This window comes from Triturus cristatus, chromosome 10 (genome assembly GCF_964204655.1).
Source record: "Triturus cristatus chromosome 10, aTriCri1.1, whole genome shotgun sequence".
Classification (NCBI taxonomy): Eukaryota; Metazoa; Chordata; class Amphibia; order Caudata; family Salamandridae; genus Triturus; species Triturus cristatus.
Window position 1 is genome coordinate 813,276,747 of NC_140593.1, and position 18,822 is coordinate 813,295,568.

An 18,822-nucleotide genomic window follows, 5' to 3' on the forward strand; every position below is an offset into this window, starting at 1 on the left:
ACTTCCTATCATCTTCCAAAGCGTGCTGCTGCCTAGTGCTTGTTTCAACAGTTTTAGGAGCTACTTACAGCAATGCCTGTGTAGCCGCCAGCATGTTGAGTCCGCTTGGGAGGGGGAACCCTTTCAATGCCCCACCACAACTCTGTGGGATTGTTATCGGCCTCCGAGAGATACTGTTGAGTGTCGATCCTGGGCTGTCACCTATCACTGACTACCACCCCAAAGAGCAGTAATCTTTGAGTTATTTGTGTTCCACCTTACCCATCACCACCTACAGCTGACGCATGCCTCAGCTTTTAGCTGTTTTGTGTGCATTGACACGGTGCTGTCACCTGTGTCTTCTCCTTGCCACCTGATTATAAATGACTCCGAGATAGATGAGGTATTTTAATGTCATTGGCATGTATCAGTGAATCCGAGGTTTCCCCTCCAGGTCTGGGAGCCATCGAGCATGGATCATAAAACCTATTTTGTCAGACACGCAGATAGTGACACTGGAATAAACGTCTACATCTGCTTCTGCATACAGAGAGAACAATAACGCTAAGACTGTCAACTTCCTTTTCTTACCAAGCAACAACGATCGGAGGGGCTGTCAACAGTGTTTAATTTGTTAAAAATTAATAGGTGTAAGTGCAGGCGCCCAATTTTTCCCACTAGGAGCTTGCAAGTTGCAGCCGATTGACTGTTGGTGTTGCCATTGAGCAAGATTGTTTAGTTGTGATTCCACATCTTGCGCCTTTTTTCCACCATCCTACATTTTCTCTTTGTTGCTTGAAAAGATGGAATCTAGCTGGATAGTGTATCTGGTTGCTTTCAGTGGGCTGGTTTTGTGCCTGCCATAGTGTAACGTGCTGACTTTGTTCCTGTGCAATTTGTTGACTCCTAGACGTCTGGCTATGCCTGCACTTTGCTTGCTTTGTGTTCAGCGCAGCAAGCTGCAAGAAGTGGGGGGAAGTCTCATTTTCAGCTCTAGGCGTGCCCAACTCAAATGCCACATTTAAAGGGCAATGCCGTTTCTTTAAATGTTTTAAAAACAAAAACAAGAATAATGTCATGAGCAATGCCAACAGCTCTAACTTGAACAATGCCGAGACCATTGCATTGTAAATGCTTGTTGTACATGTTTTTTAAAAAAAGTTGTGTGAAGCAGAGAATGAATAATAAAACAATACACGGGAAATGCACTGTTTCTTACTTGGCTGCATCAGACTCTCGAGTGAGTTCAAAGGGAAAGAGAGACCCGCTGGATGAAGGGGACCCGGCCTGGCGGTGGGTGGGAGCTGGTTGCCCTGGCCAACCGTGGATAGGGGTTGGCTGGACCCAAGGAGGGAGGGGACTGCGCCGACTCTGGCGGGAGTCGGGCAGCGTGAAGTTGGGAGAGGGCTGCTTTCCTCCCTCCGGAGAGGTCAGCGGAGGGTTACCGGGGCAGAAAGGAAGCGGGGCGGACCATGGCTGTCTTCCTCCCGCGCGGGCTGCTCCGGAGCCTCCGGGTGAGCTTTAACCGGCTCGGGCCCGGGTGGGAGCAGGGGCTGCCTGCCGCCGCCTGGAGGATACACTGGAGCAGAAGCTACAGCAGCGGTGAGTGCGCCGCTAGGCTAGAGGGCGACTGTATGAGGAGAGGTCCCACTAGAAAAACACGCAAAGGGAGCCCATTTGCTCCTAGTATCAACACTCTGCTCCCCCCCATTGATAATGACTCTTGTTAACCTCATGTTTCCAACTCATACTTAGGGTCGTGTTTGTACATCACTCTGTGGTCTGCGCAACTCCGGTTCCACAATGGATGCAACAAGTTTTTTTTCTGTAACAGCTGACGCTTCACCTCCTCAAGTTAATCGTGTGGTGGGTTTACTCCTCCCCCAGCACAGAAGCGGAAGACGGTAGTATCGTACAGAGCTACCCACCAACGGAGCATGGCTCTCCTCACGGATGCTCCCATCCCCCACCGCCATGGTCTGCATTTAGTCATGGCGCTTTCCCGAACACTTCACTGCCCGTGGCCACGAACACAGCGTAGAGCCTCTCTAGTACTCACCCGAGAAGGGCTGCGTGGAGGAGGGGTGTGCGCTGTGCGGCAGACCCAACTTCTCTCGTGTTTTTATGCTTCAATCCCTGTTGAACGTGTGTGAGCTATTTCTTTGCGGTTTGAGTTAACTTTGAGTGCATGGAAGCGACTTTTCTTGCTTTCTTTCTGCTCTCCGCAGGGACGTTCCCTTTGGGTTGAAGCTCTGCTGCCACATCACTGGGAAGCCATGTGAGATGTTTACCGCTCTGTCTACCCGCATGTACGGAGACACTAGATAACGTGTCATTTAGTGGGGGTTGCAACTGGTCAGCCCAGATGTTGAACAGCGCCCGCAAGGGAGATGGAAATAAATTGTATTTCCCCCCTAGTACTTGATACCTAACATCAGCGTTTCGACTTGCTGTAACTAACCAAGTTTCTTCAACTTTGTTGTTATCTAACCTTCTCAGCTACCCCGCCCCATCATTTTACTAAAGATTTCAGGAAGGATGTGGTAGGTTCTAGGGCTGTGCGAGTCAAGTCCTCTAAAAATACGGGCTTGACTAAAAAGCATAGACAAAGCATAATATTGTTATTGAAAGCAGTGTGTCCGGAAGTGACAGCATAAGCATCACATGAAAGAAAATCCTCGATTTTGCAGCCAAATTTTGGGTGCCATCTTCACAAATTAAAACATTAGTGTATGTGCAGAAAATACAAGCCTAGCTAAAAGTACACTGTATATTTTAAAGTATTCTAATGTCGAATAAAACAATAAATGGTAGTATAAAATGCACATTAAGCAAAGCGTACATTGCTTTAAGAAGTGGGCTGATTTCCTTCCGACCTGGAACTAATTTAGTTGATATTTGTGATCTCAGCAAAGGCTAGTCAAATAACTGCATGACACGGCACCGATGTTTTCCAGTAGTTTGGGGATTCTATAAGATTTATGAAGCGCCCGTGCTTGACTCCTTGAGCCAAAGCACGAGCCATCGAAAGATGTACATGAGGTATCAAATATTATTTTTAAAATGAAAAAATATGAATATTTCTCAACATCTCAAGTAAATGCATACTCCTACAATTAAATGACATTTACTCAAAGTATTTTTTTTTAATGAAACATTGACACATTCCCATGACCTGACGTCATTGACATAAGTTATTCAAAATGTCAGTTAATCATGTTATCTATTTATATGGCCAATATTGTTATTAAATGTTAAGCACTGTTGTTTACGTGAGGATTTTGTACAGCTCTAAATTACTTAATTTTGATCTCAAACTGTATGGTTAAGGAAAATGATAGTGAAGTAAAGTGATGGTTCTTGGATCACACAGTTTGGTCTAGTGGGAAGCCAGGGTTTTTCAACCATAATACCATATTGTGCAGTTCAGAAACTCCTAAAGCTACATCCACCTTTCTTCTGTTTAACACTAAAAGTCATTGCTTTGTCTTCAGCTATTAAATTAGTGATACTTTGGGGAGTTTGTCACCTTAAACCGGACTGATACCATACATATGCGTGTGTGCAGTCATAAGATGTAAAGGTGTGCTTTTCTGTTTGGAATATTTATGTGAACGCTATAGATCAAGCACCGTGACAGAACACTATCTTGGGGAAAAAAAATGCTGCGCATCACACTTGTCCCCCTGAAGGTCTGTAACCTAACTCAATGGGCTCGAAGACCTGAGATTTTTTCCTTTAGAGCTGTTGAGCCTCTCCTAAAATTAATCTTTTTCTCAAGTCAGCAGAGCCAGAGGTTGCCCTGCAGCAAGCAGTGATTGAAGAATGGTGCTGCTGACCAATGCCCGAGGCTTCAGGAAGGGTTGTCCACACATAACCTCTGAATTGGATTGACTTGGTCTTCTTGTCCAGTATGGAAATCACTGTTGATCGGATTCTCATTTCTGGTTTGCCCACAACGGGTTTATCTCTATACTCCTAGTTTTTTATGGTAATTTAGGTCGCCATCAAGTCCTGGTAGATTAAAAATGGCTTGCTCCACTTTAAAAGTCGCTACGGGTGTACAGCCCTGCACTCCTGTCATTCACTCCTAGTTTACTCCACCAGTTCTACAGAAGCTACAACTTGTGCATTGTGCACCGGTCCAGTATCTCAGCCAAATTCCAAATGTTCTTAAATTAAACTGTTTTGGTGATATAAAAAGATGCTTGGCCGCATAGAAAAAAGGAATCAAAATTTGTTTTGGGGGACCGGTCTTGGGTGAGACTTTCGAGAAATGCTTTATTTGCAGTTTGAGAAATTTACTATGCAGTTGTTTTTTTATTTTAATATTATACTTTATGTAGTCTGGCAATACATCTTGGTAGTTTTGTGGCTTTTAGCAAGGTAGTGGCTCGTGTCCTTCGTACCGTAGCTGCCCAAGAGTGGCATACAGGGGCTTGGCTACTAATGGCACAGCAGGTGCAGTGGCACCTGGGCCCGGAGGCTTTAGACGTGCACTGAACCCTGTTTCGTATTTATTATCCTTCCAGCAGTATGGCGACCCATTTGCTATGCTGGGACCCATGCCCACGGCACCTTTGGTATGCCACTGGTGGTAGAACAGTGGATCCCATATGTTTGGGACTTTAGTCTGATATTTTGCATTTCGGATGATGTAAAGTGAAACGCATGTCTTTCAAAGGCTAACACCCCCACCACCATGGCTGGTGTACAGTAGAACTCTCACATGCCCAATCCCCTTTATCACCTCTGGCGACCGCCAAGACCAATTGGTTAAATTAAAAGGGTATTTATGATTACAGAGGCTTCTAGCTAGGCCTCTTCATCCATTGGTCTGTTTTAGTGTCATTCATATTTTTTATCCCGCCCACTGTAGCATACAGCATGGGACAAAGGATAATGCAACAGTCTATAACAATGAAACTGGGTATTAAGTGATAAAAGGCATTATATGCATCACACTTGATTTGCATTTATGCAAATTATAGGTATTTTGTGCACTTAAATATTTTAAAATCCTCATGTTTAAAAAAAAAAAAAAGAGAACTTTATCCTCTCTTGATTTGTACACTCTTCCACTTGATGTTCCACAGGGTCTGTCCTGCCGAGCGAGATTAGAGTGGTTGCGTTGATTGAAGCCGACCATTCCCAGGGGTGTGCTGGACACTGCACTTTCTACACTGAGCCGTAGGGAAGTGGAATAGCATAGAATGCGGACTGTGAAGTCTTTAGCAGTCTCTTTCTATTGAGCATTGGTAAACCTCAAGCATGCATTCATGGTTTCCTTGGGGACTTCTCTATTTTGCATGGCTGGTAGGGGCGCCTCAAAGTCTGCTCCAGTGCCAGTTTTCAGGCAGAAGACTGACTCCCTAAATCAGATTGTAACGGAACTTGCTTTGGCCACTGCAGGGTTAATATTGAGCCCTAAGGCACAGTTTTGCAACAGTAAGGGTTCAAATTGTGTCTGTTGACTAAATTATGTAGCAAGAAAAACGATTATGCTCTGCATTGTGGTACATTCTGTAATATTTCGATATTTGAAACAGTAATTTGTCTCGGCAAAAGTTTTATATCCTTAATACCGGGATACAGCTATCATCACCTGAAATGTCACCATCTATTCTTTGCAAGGGGTCTGCCACAACACAGCCCCGAGTGTTCGGCTTATGTTTTTTTTTTAGTGTGAACTGGAAACAAGATTGTCCTTGGTGAAATATCCATTTTATTTGGCAAAGGCCATGTTGTGCGGCAAGTGCAGTGAGTTCATGTGTATTGCTTTGCAAAATTTATATAGAGCTTACGACCTCTATGTGGGGCACACACGCACTTGCTTACAAAGGTAGCACAGTACAGCATGTAAAGGTGTGTGGTTAGAGGAGTATGTAAATGTTTTTGGTTAGAAGGGTGTTGTTTGTTTTGAGCCACTGTGAGTCGTGTTTCCATGCCATGAATTAGAAAAATGTAATAAATACAATGACAAAAAATCCAATAAGGTGAGATCGAGAGATTAATTTTAAAATGTTTTAAATAGGAATAGCGCCAAGAAGTACAGTGTCAATGATATTCAATGGTGACGGTAGACCGGGACCTAGGCCAATTTGACACTGACCGTGATAGAGCATGGGTTGGATACACTAACCAGGTTCGTTCTGGTCAAAGGTTTTACATTATAACTTTGATACTTTTAAGTCCCAATCCACCGAAGGAGTACACATTAAAGCCCCATAGGAACTCAAGCACAGCACTTGGAGACTCACAGGGTGTCAAGCAGTGGCCGACAGTAGGGTCCAGTCCAGGTCCAGCTGCTGCTGGGCACTAGCAGCAAAGGCTTGTTGTAGACATGTAGCTTGAGATGAGGGTTAGCCTTATGGCCCTTTGAGTCCTCTTCTCTGTCCTGGGTACAAGAGGGAAAATGTCCAGGACGTCAAGGCTCCTCTCCGGTCACAGACAGCAGGTCCAGTCCTCTTCAGTTCTTCCTGAGGTCCAGGTATGTTCTTCTGATCCTCCACAGGTCCAAGAAGTGTCCAGCGGTGGGTATCAGGAGATGCCACATTTATGCCTGGCACAAGCTAATAGATGGGACTGACTCCTGGGCATGTCCTGACCAGTTGGGTTAAAGTTCTTGGGGCCAACCCTAACCACTTTGGGCATTTTCAAGATTGCAAAAGTCTTCGGTCACACTAAACGTGGGACTGAGGGCTGAAGGAGTGTGTGGGCAGTGTGCTACAGTAATCGTAGTGTTTCCTAAACCAAATACCAACATCCAATTTGAAACAGCCCTAGTACCTCCTGTTTATCCAGATACAGAAGTCTGGTGGATCAAAGCCAGACCTTCGGCAACCAGACAGTGGATACACAAGCATTATATTGCCATTAGGTTTCACTTCATTTCAATTGCTCCTTAAAGTTTAATATGTAAACACAGCAGACCTGTCGAGCAGGGTTTGATGTTTAAGCAGGATTGCACACACTATTGTCAAAAAGGATGCTTCCAGTCAGGTTCTACATAGTTTGGAAGGGTCAGAGGAGTCATCCCGGCTTATTCAGGTCAGTCTATAGCTTGCTCTGGGAGTCGTTTCACATTTTTCACACTGATTCAAATGCTAATTAGTGGCTAGTAGAAGGTTAAGAGCCAGTACAAATTAGCAACCGGGAATTTTAAGCACTGAAAAGGTCACTTTCTAAAGGTTACTTTTCTTTCATATTTATTACAAATCTTTCTAGAACATTGAATTGGATTTCTATTGACTATAAAAAAAAATGTTTATTTTTTCTAGCTAGTCCCTTTCCTGAATTACATATTTAGAATTTTCAGTCTGCACTCCGGTTGTCTACACAAAGCAAGTAGGCCAGCTACAGTAACAAATAAAAAAATAAATACCGTTTGTATATGAGTCACTGAAAGGACATGTTAACATTAAATTTCTACGTGTCTTACTTTTAAAGAGCGGCTTCTCCATGAAAGTGGAAGAGCGTCACCCAGCTACCACAAGTGCCCCTCAGGAAAGCCCCAGAGATGAAAAATAAAATGTTAATAAAGTTAATTTATTACCATTTTTTTTTGTCATCCACCCATCCTGAACAGAGTGCCTGGGCGGGGCAACTGCTGCTGAGTGGCCGCAGTGAGCTGTGCACTTCAATTGAAAGTATGCAAGGCTTTTTGGCTGGCCGTCTTGCGCCGGCTAGCCAGCCATGCACGTTTTTAAACTTAACCTAGGTGTCTTAAGACAGCTGAATTGGACCAAATGCATGCCTCCAATGCACTTGGGAGCGCCGACAGAGGCCGATCACTCCAGTCCTGGCCCTGACCTCATGCTGGTGAGAGCAGCGTCAGGATTGGGTAGGGGAATATGCTGGAGACCGAGCAGAATACGGATGGAGTGTGGAGGACATCGGACGTCATGCAGCAAGCAAGGTAAGTGGTTATTTCTTTTTATTTACACTTACCATTCACCATTCATGTACGCACCGATCACACATTCCCCCCCCCCCCCCCTACTTGCTAATCGTCGCTGCTTTTAAATACCATGCACCCTACCTTGTGGGCAACAAGGCCTACATGGGGGTGACTTATTAATATTTAAAAGGTGGGGTATAACCTGTAAGAAGAGTTTATTTTGACTGATCGAATTGCAGCTATTACCCTGCTGTGGTTGGTATACACTGGCAAGCCTGAAGGCATGTTTGCCCTGACATTGTAGTAAATGACACAGCAGGTGCTGCAATCCACTCATGGCATCTAATTTCCAGACCCTGGGTACATTGTGTACCATACACTAGGGACTTATAGGTAAGTTAGATATATCAGTTAGGAATATGCCCATTTGACCATGCTTAAAGGCGGAGCGCACACTGTTTAGTACTGATTAGCAAGGGTAACGTGCACAAAATTCTAATACAAGCAGAATTAAAGGGTCCGGCAGTAGGTTAAATGTCCGGGTTTTACCATACAGAAAAGGAGGATTTCCTACATCTATCTTATGGTCACAGCTGGATACCGCACCAGGTTGTCCATTTTGAGGTTTTTTTTATGTTTATGGTCCTGAGCGGACATAGGTCCCAGAGAGAGAGATGCCCCGAAGATCTGGGATGGACTTTGTTACAACTATCCCTTCGTGTGCGAGTCATTGTAAATTGGAAAGTCCATAGAATCTTATAATTCCAGCGGTTTTGAAACGAGTTCTGTTCCTTTGGATGTGCACCGTGTGGGCTCTTTGTACAAATTTCAACACCAGGCAACCTCAAGGATAAGGAATGAAGCCCCAAAAGTAGTCATTGTCCACTTCACTCTGGTTTCTCGTCACTTTGTGGTATTCACGTAAAAAGCACGAAAGAAGGCAGTGCTATGCACCTCTGTTCTGCTCCAAGAATGTTTATTTTATTCGGTGCGAGCGCAACATATGCACAGGAAATGTGTACCTCTTCCCCTGCTGAATCACCTGCAAGTTTAGCCTCATCCCCAGTTTTCCCATTGACCGTTGCCATTGTTTTTGTGATTTCAGGGGTTACCAATGAGAGAAGTTGTGGCCAGCATGCAGGACAACTAGGGGTACCATTAAGAGGTAGAGATGAAAGGTAACGCAGCTCAAGTGGACTGTTACTGATTGGTCCTTGAGTTTATGCAACATGCTGTAGCGCCTCGAATCCAGGACTACTGCCCTACCCCCATGCTTCCAAGTATTCTACTAAGAGGGTGCTCTATTTTGTATTGACGGTAGAGCGTGGGTTTATAGGGTGATCCGTGTGGGAAACGTTTGGGTGATGTGCACGCAATGGTCAAAGTGCATTAAAAAATATGGAACCTGTGATGGTGCATGCAATTGGGGCGGGGTCAAAGGTGTGGCTAAAAAAACAAAGTATTTGTACTTTTTTGGTCTTTTTTTCATCAGTTAACTACATATACAATAAAGCACAACTTAAATGAAAAATACATTTTTAAAAGATGTTAGTTGGAAATGCATTACAGTACATTATGAATAAGGCTCCCTGTTTTCCATTTTTGCTGATTTTTTTTTTTTTTACAGATAAATACAGACAGAAAATTATTCATTTTCCTGTCTGTATTTATTTTTAAATGTGGATTAAAACGGAAATTGGGTTGTTTTTGGAGTGCTTCTAAGAGCTGTCAGTCATGGATGCCAAGCGTATAGCTGTGCGGATTGGAAGGCAAGGGAGTTTAAAAAAAAAAAAAGAAAAAAAAGGAATTTTTGTCAAGTTGGTTAAACAGCAGTAGATATATATGCACAAGGTTGATACTGATATGCATATGTTTTTCATAGAAGTGCTTTGATTTATTGTCTCTGGGTTTTCATATCATTGAAATCTCTCAGGCATTTATCCATTAGTGAACATTTATCGGTTAAACACAAGTGGAAATATGCAATTTTCAGCTCCATTTTTTTCACAAAACCCAAATTAAATATGGATAAATACAGATAAAATTAGCGGGAAAATAAATTTGGATAGACAGAAAAGTCATTAAAAAATACCATAAAACCGGGAGCCCTAATTATGAAACCTCTATTAGCTAATGCACTGCATAGGTTTGTTTCTATAACTAGAGAGCCACAGAATAAAATTGTGGGTGATGCAGTGGAGAATAGCGCCTTGTGTATTTTTAGTGCTACGAGGTCACAGCTTGTGATAGAAAGCACTGAGAATACGTTAATTTAAAGAGACTGCTACAAATGGAGCAAAAAGGTTTAAGACAAAAAGGTGTTTACAAAATAAAGATATTCGTAATACCCAGGCTGTACGTAAAACCATTAATTTTTTTATCATACATAATGTCCCTTCAACACCTTGTCGGTGGTAGTAAGTGCCGGATAAATACAATTGCAATTAAAACCATGGCCCTCACAGCTCTTTGCACTACCTCTCAAAAATATTTTTTTTTGGGGGGGGGGGTCATCACGAAGCTTCTAGTGATTAGATCAATTGAAGCCAGTACCCGCTTCAGGCATCCCTTACATTTGCAGAATTCGCTGGTTGCAGAAATTTGCATTTCTTTAAAACAAGCAGACCCCCCTGGCAAGAAGGCATGTTTCTTATTTAGCTGTTTCTCCGGCTTCCGTTTCACAGCACGAGACTCGGTGAATGACACTTCAGCTGAAGCATTTAAACTACCGGAATTAACCGTCCCTGGACAGTTCTCTTTTTAAACAAATGTAGGGGAGCGTTTTTCTTGAATCAAAGATGTAAAGGCACTTCGCGCCCCTCCGATCCCGCCCGCTTCGACCTCTGTGTGCACGAGGTTCGAAAAGATGTTCAGTCGTGCCTTGTAACTTGATGATTAATGAGTGGCCATAACTGCTTGTAAATGTAGGCCAGAAAAAAACACAGTAACGTCCTTGCTCGAAAATGATGTTCCCCCTTCGTCCTCTAGGGTCCCATGTTGTATCCTCTATTAGTTATGTGCGGGTGAGATGTTGCACTACGGCGCCCCCTGGTCTGTAAACGCCTTAATAATTAAATTCTTCTCCTATGGTCTCCACTGTGGCCGGGCACCGGTCAGCGGGTGGTCCCGACTTTGCTTCCCACGAAAGACATTTGCTGTTTGCCACCCACAGAAAACCACTGCGACTTTTCTTCTCCAGTGCTATCTTGAATTTATTTTTCTTTCTTTTGTATGACGCGCTTTACATGTTCAGTAGTTAGACACCATGTTATCTTGAATCCTTCTTTGGTGGTGTTCAGGTTTATCTGATGGGCCTCGCTGGTGCAGGACACGTCGAGCTCTGTAATTATTTGAGCCTGTCCCGCGGGCACTGAGATGGGACAGATATAGGCCTAACTGGTGGGTAAGTGGGCGGTGTACTGTTCCCATTACAGAACTCCGGTGAGACTGGGAAAGGATGGCCTTTTGGGATAAATTGCTTACGCGTGCAGGAAAGTCATGCAAGGACATAAAAGTTGCATTTCTGTTCATTTTTGTAAGATGGCCTTTATAAGACCGTAATTCGTTTCCTCTTGGTGTCCACTATGCCTTTGTATGGCGTGCTCATGATCCTCCTGACGCTACTTAACTCTCCTGATCAAATCAAATTCTTTATTAATACTAATTCACTCGCAGGCAGAGCCTGGTGTCTCGTGCTGTGCGGATTTGTTCTTGTGACTGAACGGCCAGAGGATCTCGCTTCGCATTAGCCATTATGGCGACTTCAGAGGTCACTGGGGCCCATGTGGATACCCTGCGGCGTGAGCTGGTTAAACAGACCTGCCTCAGTGACATGGGGGGGGGGGGGGCTTGGAGGAGTCCCCTGCACCACAATATAGCTTTTTTACTACCAAACCATTGAATGTGGGCCATTTTCTGTGCTTGCTTTATGGCCTATGTCACTGTTGCTATTCCACTGACCTGGTTGCGCCTTCCCACCAATACGGGCTGCAACGCAATTATATTGGTTTTACTTACTAGCTGGTGCGGGGATTTTAATTTAGAAATTCCCCTTTAAAGCTGAATTGGAACACAAATCCGTATAGATTTGTGCCTTTGGGGTTCACTGAATCAAGAGCAACGTATGTTTTGGAGCTACTTGCTCTTATGAGCACGGGTAATTTATGTTAAAATCATTCTTAGGTCCTCAGTTATTGGTAGGATGGCAGGAGACGGACCTTCTGCTTTGACTCTTAGGTCAAACGTGGCGGAAACGGGACCGACCGACCTCCGGTTGGCAATCCCAACTGCCTAATTATGATGCAGTCGATTTTTCTCCCATTTCTCTATGGGAGCTTGTGTTATGGCCAGAAACCAGCTGTATCACAAGCTCCCATAGAGAAATGGGAGATTGTGTTAATCCTTGCACCCCTTCGCAGGCCCCTCAAGGTGCAGGGATTTACAGGGGGGCACCATGGCTGTCCCTTGGCCCACAACCAGAGGCGCAAGGGAAAGGGGGCCCTGCTTGGGGGCCCCCAAGCACGCTTTCTGACGGAGTTTCCATGTTGGAAAGACTGTCATGGAAACCCTGCTGGAAAACGTGCATCGTAATTCAGATGGCGTAAACTGCCATTGATATGGATTGAGGGCCAGTTCCGACTGACCAAGTTCAGCCAATCGGAAGCCAGCCGGAATGACTATCGGGCTGTATCGTAATCAGCCGGTCGGAAGTGAAACCGACTATATCCGTCGTAAAGCCTCCGATCTCCGTCGTAAAGCCTCCGATCTAACGTTGCAGGCTTTACAACTGACGACCTAATCGACCCCTCATTCTTATAGTATTCTTCCTTTAGTGAAAATGTTTTCAATACATCTAGATGATAGAAGGGCATTAGTATAAACGTATCGCTAATAAAATGTATTAGTGAGTCCCCAGTGAAAACGTGAATCCTTTCTCTGTCAATCTTCAGGGCTCGTATTGTCCCGTTGTTTACCCAGTCACGAAGAGACATAAAAAACTAGTGTAGGTATAATAGAGCAACACAACACGTTTTACATCCAAAAATATGTAGTATTAAGAAGTGAATTTTACATAATTGTGACTATCTACCTTACATGTCTGTTGCTCCGCTCTAGGTTTAAGTGTGTCAATAAGGTCACTGGGGCATATTTCTAACACTGGTCAAACATCGTGCCCAACAATTACTAGAGTATCCTCTTATTCGACCTCCTGGAAGCAGTATACGAGACAAAAGTATGAGGTACTATACAAATTCTACATTGAAATACAATTTTGTCTTGGGCAACCCTAGGGTCACAATCTTCTGTGCTGCAGGACTGTCACATGAAGCAATGCGATGTGGCATCATCATATGGTTCATTACAATGCCCTGATATCCTGCACTATTAAAACCTACCATACTGGCCATGTAGCAGTTTAACTTTGAGGCTAAGAATGTACTCTTAAAATGGACACTGCGCTCAAACAAAGCATACCTTTATTCAGACAATTCCGCCCAGGATGAGAAGTATACTAGATTAACTCTGCACAAAAGCCAAGGCAGATGGAAGGAATACAAGGCCCTTAAACTTTCCAGCCCCCCCTCCATGCTCAAAGTTTCATCTCAAGTAATCGGCCCTGAATATATACCCCTGAATGATCCCCAATGGGGAATCCAAGCCCAGCGCTGGAACTTAGCAAAGACTCCATTCCTCCAGCCTGCTTAAAAAGACGTTGTAGCTCAACTTTACTACTGATGGCGGCTCAGAGGGAAAAGGTCATCAATAAAAAGGAGAGTGGGACCTCAGCTCCTCTTTGTGCCTACCTCATCCACCACCAATTAGGAGTTACCCAGTGTCACAGAATGGTTTGACATGATTTCAGTATGGAAGAATCCCAAGTCCCTGAGGACCATCAAAGGCCGAGTTGTTACAGGTTGGCATCAGGATACTGAGCTTTCGCCGACTGCTGGACAGTGGAGAGTTGTGTAACTTTCAATACATGACATTATAACACACCAGGCGTTATCCTCCGCCAGGGCTGATTAATTTCAAGGGGCTTTTTGAAGAACTGGACTCCCAGCTGGCCTGATCTGCTCAATTTGTTTTGTACTTTGTGACTTCAACCAGTGGCTGAAAGGCACAATCATATGAACCACTAAAACATGTTTTGCAAAATTGAACTCCTCGATTGGGGGGGGGGGGGGGGGGGGGGTGAGCCCTGTGAAAACTACTGAGGAAGGAGAAACTAGTAGGAAGAATCACTGGAGTCCGGTTTATCGGTAGGAACAAAGTTAACAAGCATTGAAAATGCAACAGGTCTCGCCTTTCATTAAGTTAACGCCATTTGCTTTGCTATACAATACCATTAGGAAAGCAAATGGCTTTAACTTAATCAAAGGCAAGGCCTATTGCATTTTCAATGCTTGTTATGTCTATCGAGCAGTTGGGCTTCAGCTATGTCTTCCTGCAGGAAACCAAAACACAAATTGTAAGTGAGTGGTGTACATGTGCTGTAAATTTTTAAACGGGTGGAGTTTGATTGGGCACACGACGTAAGAGAAAAAAATGGTGATGTACAAATTTACCACCAACGTACTTTTCAGACCATTTGCCATAGTAGTGTTTTTTTTTTTTTTTTTGGCGGAGGAGTATTTTTAGGCCTGGCCTAAAGACCGCTTTAGATATTGCTCCAGCTTTCTGTAAAATAGATAGAAAATGGAAATTTAAGTATTTGGAGGGGCTTTGGGTGAGTTCTCTTCTACCATTGGTCTGTCATTCACATTGTTTTTGCGCAGTACAGCAAAGTATGTGGCAGTGGGGCAGCCCACTTCAAACATTGGCTCTTGTGTGTTGTGAGCGAGCGCATTTTCCAGATTACATGTGCACATCTGTTCCAAACAACTGCATTTCTGTGATTGTGTTGGTCGCCTATATTTTGCGTTGGCAATGGTTTTTTTTTACCTTTTCTAATTTCATTTTCCATATTGTTTGACAGCTTTGTGTTTAATCTATACCTTCAGGTCATAGTACTTCATAGTCAACAGTACCTTTTTATTTTATCAGTAAGAATCATATTTTTTTATGTGGTTTTGAGCTCACCTGCCTGCTAGGAAACACTTTTACTGTTCTATTCAAATAAGTGATGGTGAATTATTGTTTTAAATGTACATTTTATTGCAAGCACATTTTTAAATGTTGTGGCATATGGTTGCAATAACATATCCATCCCACCAGTTTGCTAAGGCCTGAACCACTAGTTTTGCCATTTCTTGTTGATGTTAGTGTATGATGGGTCATTTCATCAATCACAATAGGGTGCATTTTCATTATTTTAACATTTTATCCTGCAGATAGTGCATTATGTGTGTTTGTATTCCTTATTTGGAGCCTGTAACATATTTTTGTTAAAAACAAAATTAAAAAAAAAAACATTCGGGCTTACATAACACTGATGTAGAATATTGGTACTCCAAATGCCAGAAGTGGATCGAGACACTTTTAAGGACAAAACACCTACTTGTCACATTGTTAAACTCACAAAACATATATCAAAGCTCCTGGGCTTACAATTAATTGTATAAACCTACAATAGGACGCATGAAGTCTGTCCTCGTCAAGCCGTGCTATTTTAAGGTCTCTGACACAAAAGTTTACAGTTTCCAACGATGCACTAATATTTAGCAGTATTTAAAAAATATATGTTTTTTAATGTAATGAGTTTTTCATTTTGGGCAAGACATTCCCTGTATTTTGCTTACATGTCCGTACGAAAACATGTTCGAAAGGTGTCCCCCACTCTTACTGTTAATGGTGTTTAAGACAGCTTGCCAGTCTATTGTTTATCCCCCAACAAATCTTACACAAGATGCATACAAAAAGGGACTTTTGGGGAGCTGGCTTAATCAATTGAACTACTACGTTGTCTTTCACAGTTGGTCCCGCCTACTACAGCATACTTATTTGGGCAGTGGGTCAGCCGATGTTACCTGTTGGTTCCTGTCACTTTGACTGTCTGCAGAAAGCCTATGCACATTGTTCACATGCTCCTAAAAGTAGTTCATTTCTCTCCAGTGACAACCTGGATCAGTGTGTACTTGTCATGTTCTATTTTTTTTTAATATTAACTTTAAGTACCGGCTATCTATTCTTCCTGAACTTTGGGTGCATTGGTTGGCAATTTATTTTCCATCTCCTTGTTTTTTTAAACGTTTGTTAAAAAGTCTTTAGGTGGCATTGTAACCTTTGAGTGCTGGTTAGGTGTTGATTTCTTCTTTTTCCTTCATAAATACTAATTTAAAATACAGTGGACGTTTGGGAAGTATGTGAAGTATGTGATTTTAATAAGCATAATTAGTAAAACAGTAAATCCCTTTTTTTAATTTTTATTTAACTTCGAAATTTGTATGGCAGTATAGCGGCCACGTTCAGGTTGCAGCATCTAACTATCCCACCAACTTTTCAGGACCAGCCCTATTGGCTTTGCCAATACTTTTCTGTGTCCTCTTCCTTCTGACTTTGCCTCCTTTGTGCATCCGTTTCACTACCTTTTAGTCCACTCGTGGGCCTGGCTCTGACCTACCTCGTGCCTGCAGTCTGATTTACTTGCTCCCCACACAAGTTCTGTCTGTCACTTTTTTCTCAATTTATAGGGCCTGCACTGCACCACTTCATGCCGACATCCTTTGTTCTCCGCTTCGCCTGCTCGATGTTTCCATGCTTTTTTAAAAGTTCTTTGTTATATTCCAGATAGCTGCTTCTCATAGTTAACACTTACTGGAAAGGTTCTCGATTACCTTTCATTCGTTATATTGATTAAGCCATAGCGTGCATAAAATGAACGATTCCCAAACACCTCTTTATAAATTAACAAAACCCATTAAAAGCGGGTACACCAGAGGCGCATTTTCAAGGCATTTGCGCTTGCATATATAGTTCGCATATCAGAACCAGGCGTATTGGCTTTGCCAATGTTTGTTTGTGGTAAGTTTGAGCACCACGCAATATATAAAATACCCGGGGTAGATCGTGCGCTCACTAATAGTGAAATGGTTAATTATCGTTATAATGATTTAAGCAGGCTCTTTCTTTGCTTCTTTAGTCCAGAGAAGGGGTGGGGGCTAACGAGGGGCGCGGTCTGGGAAGATAAGACACCGGGGATGCTTGCGGGAACTAAAGGCACTATCAGTACGTCAGCATCTGCATTCTTCTACCAGTCGACGGCCTGGGTTGTGCGCAGCTGCTTCCCGGAGAGATAGGGGTCTGTTTATTTCTTCAGAGATGTGGCGCACTTCCCCTGTCCAAGATCTGAATGGGATACTTGCCCGCTCTGGCCTTCCCTCGTTCCTCGTGCGTAATGTACAGAAACGCCGATAAGACGTTGTTGCTGTATAAAATTTGTGCACAGACGTCAGACCTTCCATATACCCGCATGGAACTCTTCTATATTTGCACCGTGCCTTTGTTTGATGTCTGCACATTTCATGTGTCGACTGATATTTTCAGGCACTCTTTATCGCACGCAGGTGACGAAGAGTAAGCACTGGCAAAGTCAATAGGTGTCGCCATTTTCGCGTATTGGCTTTGCGAGTGTGTTTTTTGCCGATGCTGTGCAGTATCGGTGGAAAATAAGACACACATTTGATTGGCGGCTGCATTGCTCTGGAGGCACACGCATGCGTCGTGATGCAGGCATTTGCGTACGTAATGCAGCAGGCAGCATTTCTTTTTTTTTTATTATTATTCCATTAAGGCATATGCCATTCGGATTGGTAAATAAAAAAAAAAAAAATTACAGTTTACCTTTCACAAAAAGCACATTTTATGGAGGAGCTGGTTGGAGAGCGACGACGAATGAGAGGATGCAAAAAAGGCACTTGAGGACGGGGAGAATAAAGTGCTAAACGGTGAAAAAATATGTTGGGGTAGAGGTGGGGGGGGGGGGGGCGAGGTGAGTGAGCAACACGGAGCTGGCCCTGGGGGGCTTGTTTGTAGGGGGAGAAGCAGCACCGGAGGGAGAGAACCAGAACACATATGGCCTGGCAGAGTGCTGAAAGAACAAGCATTGGAAATGCAATGGGTCTAGCATTTGCTTGAGTTACAGCTATTGGCGTTGTAAATTACAATGTTTTTACCCATGTGTTATGGAGTGTATTCATGTTGTGTGTAGTGGAATTATGTGGGTTGGGTTGGACTTGTTAGTTGTGGAATGGTGTGCAGTGGAAATATGTGGTTAGTAAATCTTTGGTATTGAGTGTATTGGAATTATGTGGAGTGGGATTGTGTTGTGGAGTGTAATTCTGTGGAATGGTATTTTGTGTTGAGGGGTATGTAGTGGAGTTTAATTATGCGGTATTCTGTTGAATTCCAGTTCACCTTCCTGCTGTCTGGTGAACAGCGGAGCCAAATGAACATTCCTACCCCTGATCTCACAGCAACTGAGAGAAAACTCCAGGGACTGACGGGGGTAGGGAATGCCCTTCCTCTTTCACCTTTGTCAAGCATGCCGCTGCCTCATGTGGCTGCTGGCATGAAAAGCTTATTGTATTTGCCGGCTCGTGCCAATACATGCCTGCAGAAAACCACATGCCAGCAAGGTTGCACACTAGTACTGCCCTGTCCTGCGTTCTCCTCTAGAGGGGATTCTGGGAGCTGTACTTTGCTACTGAAATAGGAAGTGGGAACCCTGTTATGTTGAAGTTGGTACCCTGTATTTTAACATTCACCCAGTGATGTGTGTAGAATCTAAAACATGTATGAACACCATACAACGGTAGCCAATGTGCTAAAAAAAATACACTAAGCAGCATAGTATGAGAGTGCAGTGTATTATATATATCTTCAGTTGTTTTGTTTTAAACCATCAAAGTATACAAAATAACTCCATCTTGCAGTCTAAAACGAGAATACATTTCTAAAGCTACATTTAGGAGGTACCATGAGACTAAGAGGAATAAAAACATTAA

General features: G+C 43.3%; 1 protein-coding gene across 1 annotated transcript in view; it reads left to right on the plus strand.

Annotated features, from left to right (window-relative positions):
- Positions 1-1,209: 1,209 nt before the first annotated feature.
- The window catches only part of LOC146790048 (nucleoside diphosphate kinase B-like), a 59,025-nt gene continuing 41,412 nt past the window's right edge, over positions 1,210-18,822 (plus strand). Inside the window, exon 1 of the mRNA XM_085628385.1 lies at positions 1,210-1,581. Coding sequence (XP_085484511.1) covers positions 1,452-1,581 — 130 coding nt within the window. The 5' untranslated portion in view covers positions 1,210-1,451. The remainder of the gene's footprint in view (positions 1,582-18,822) is intronic.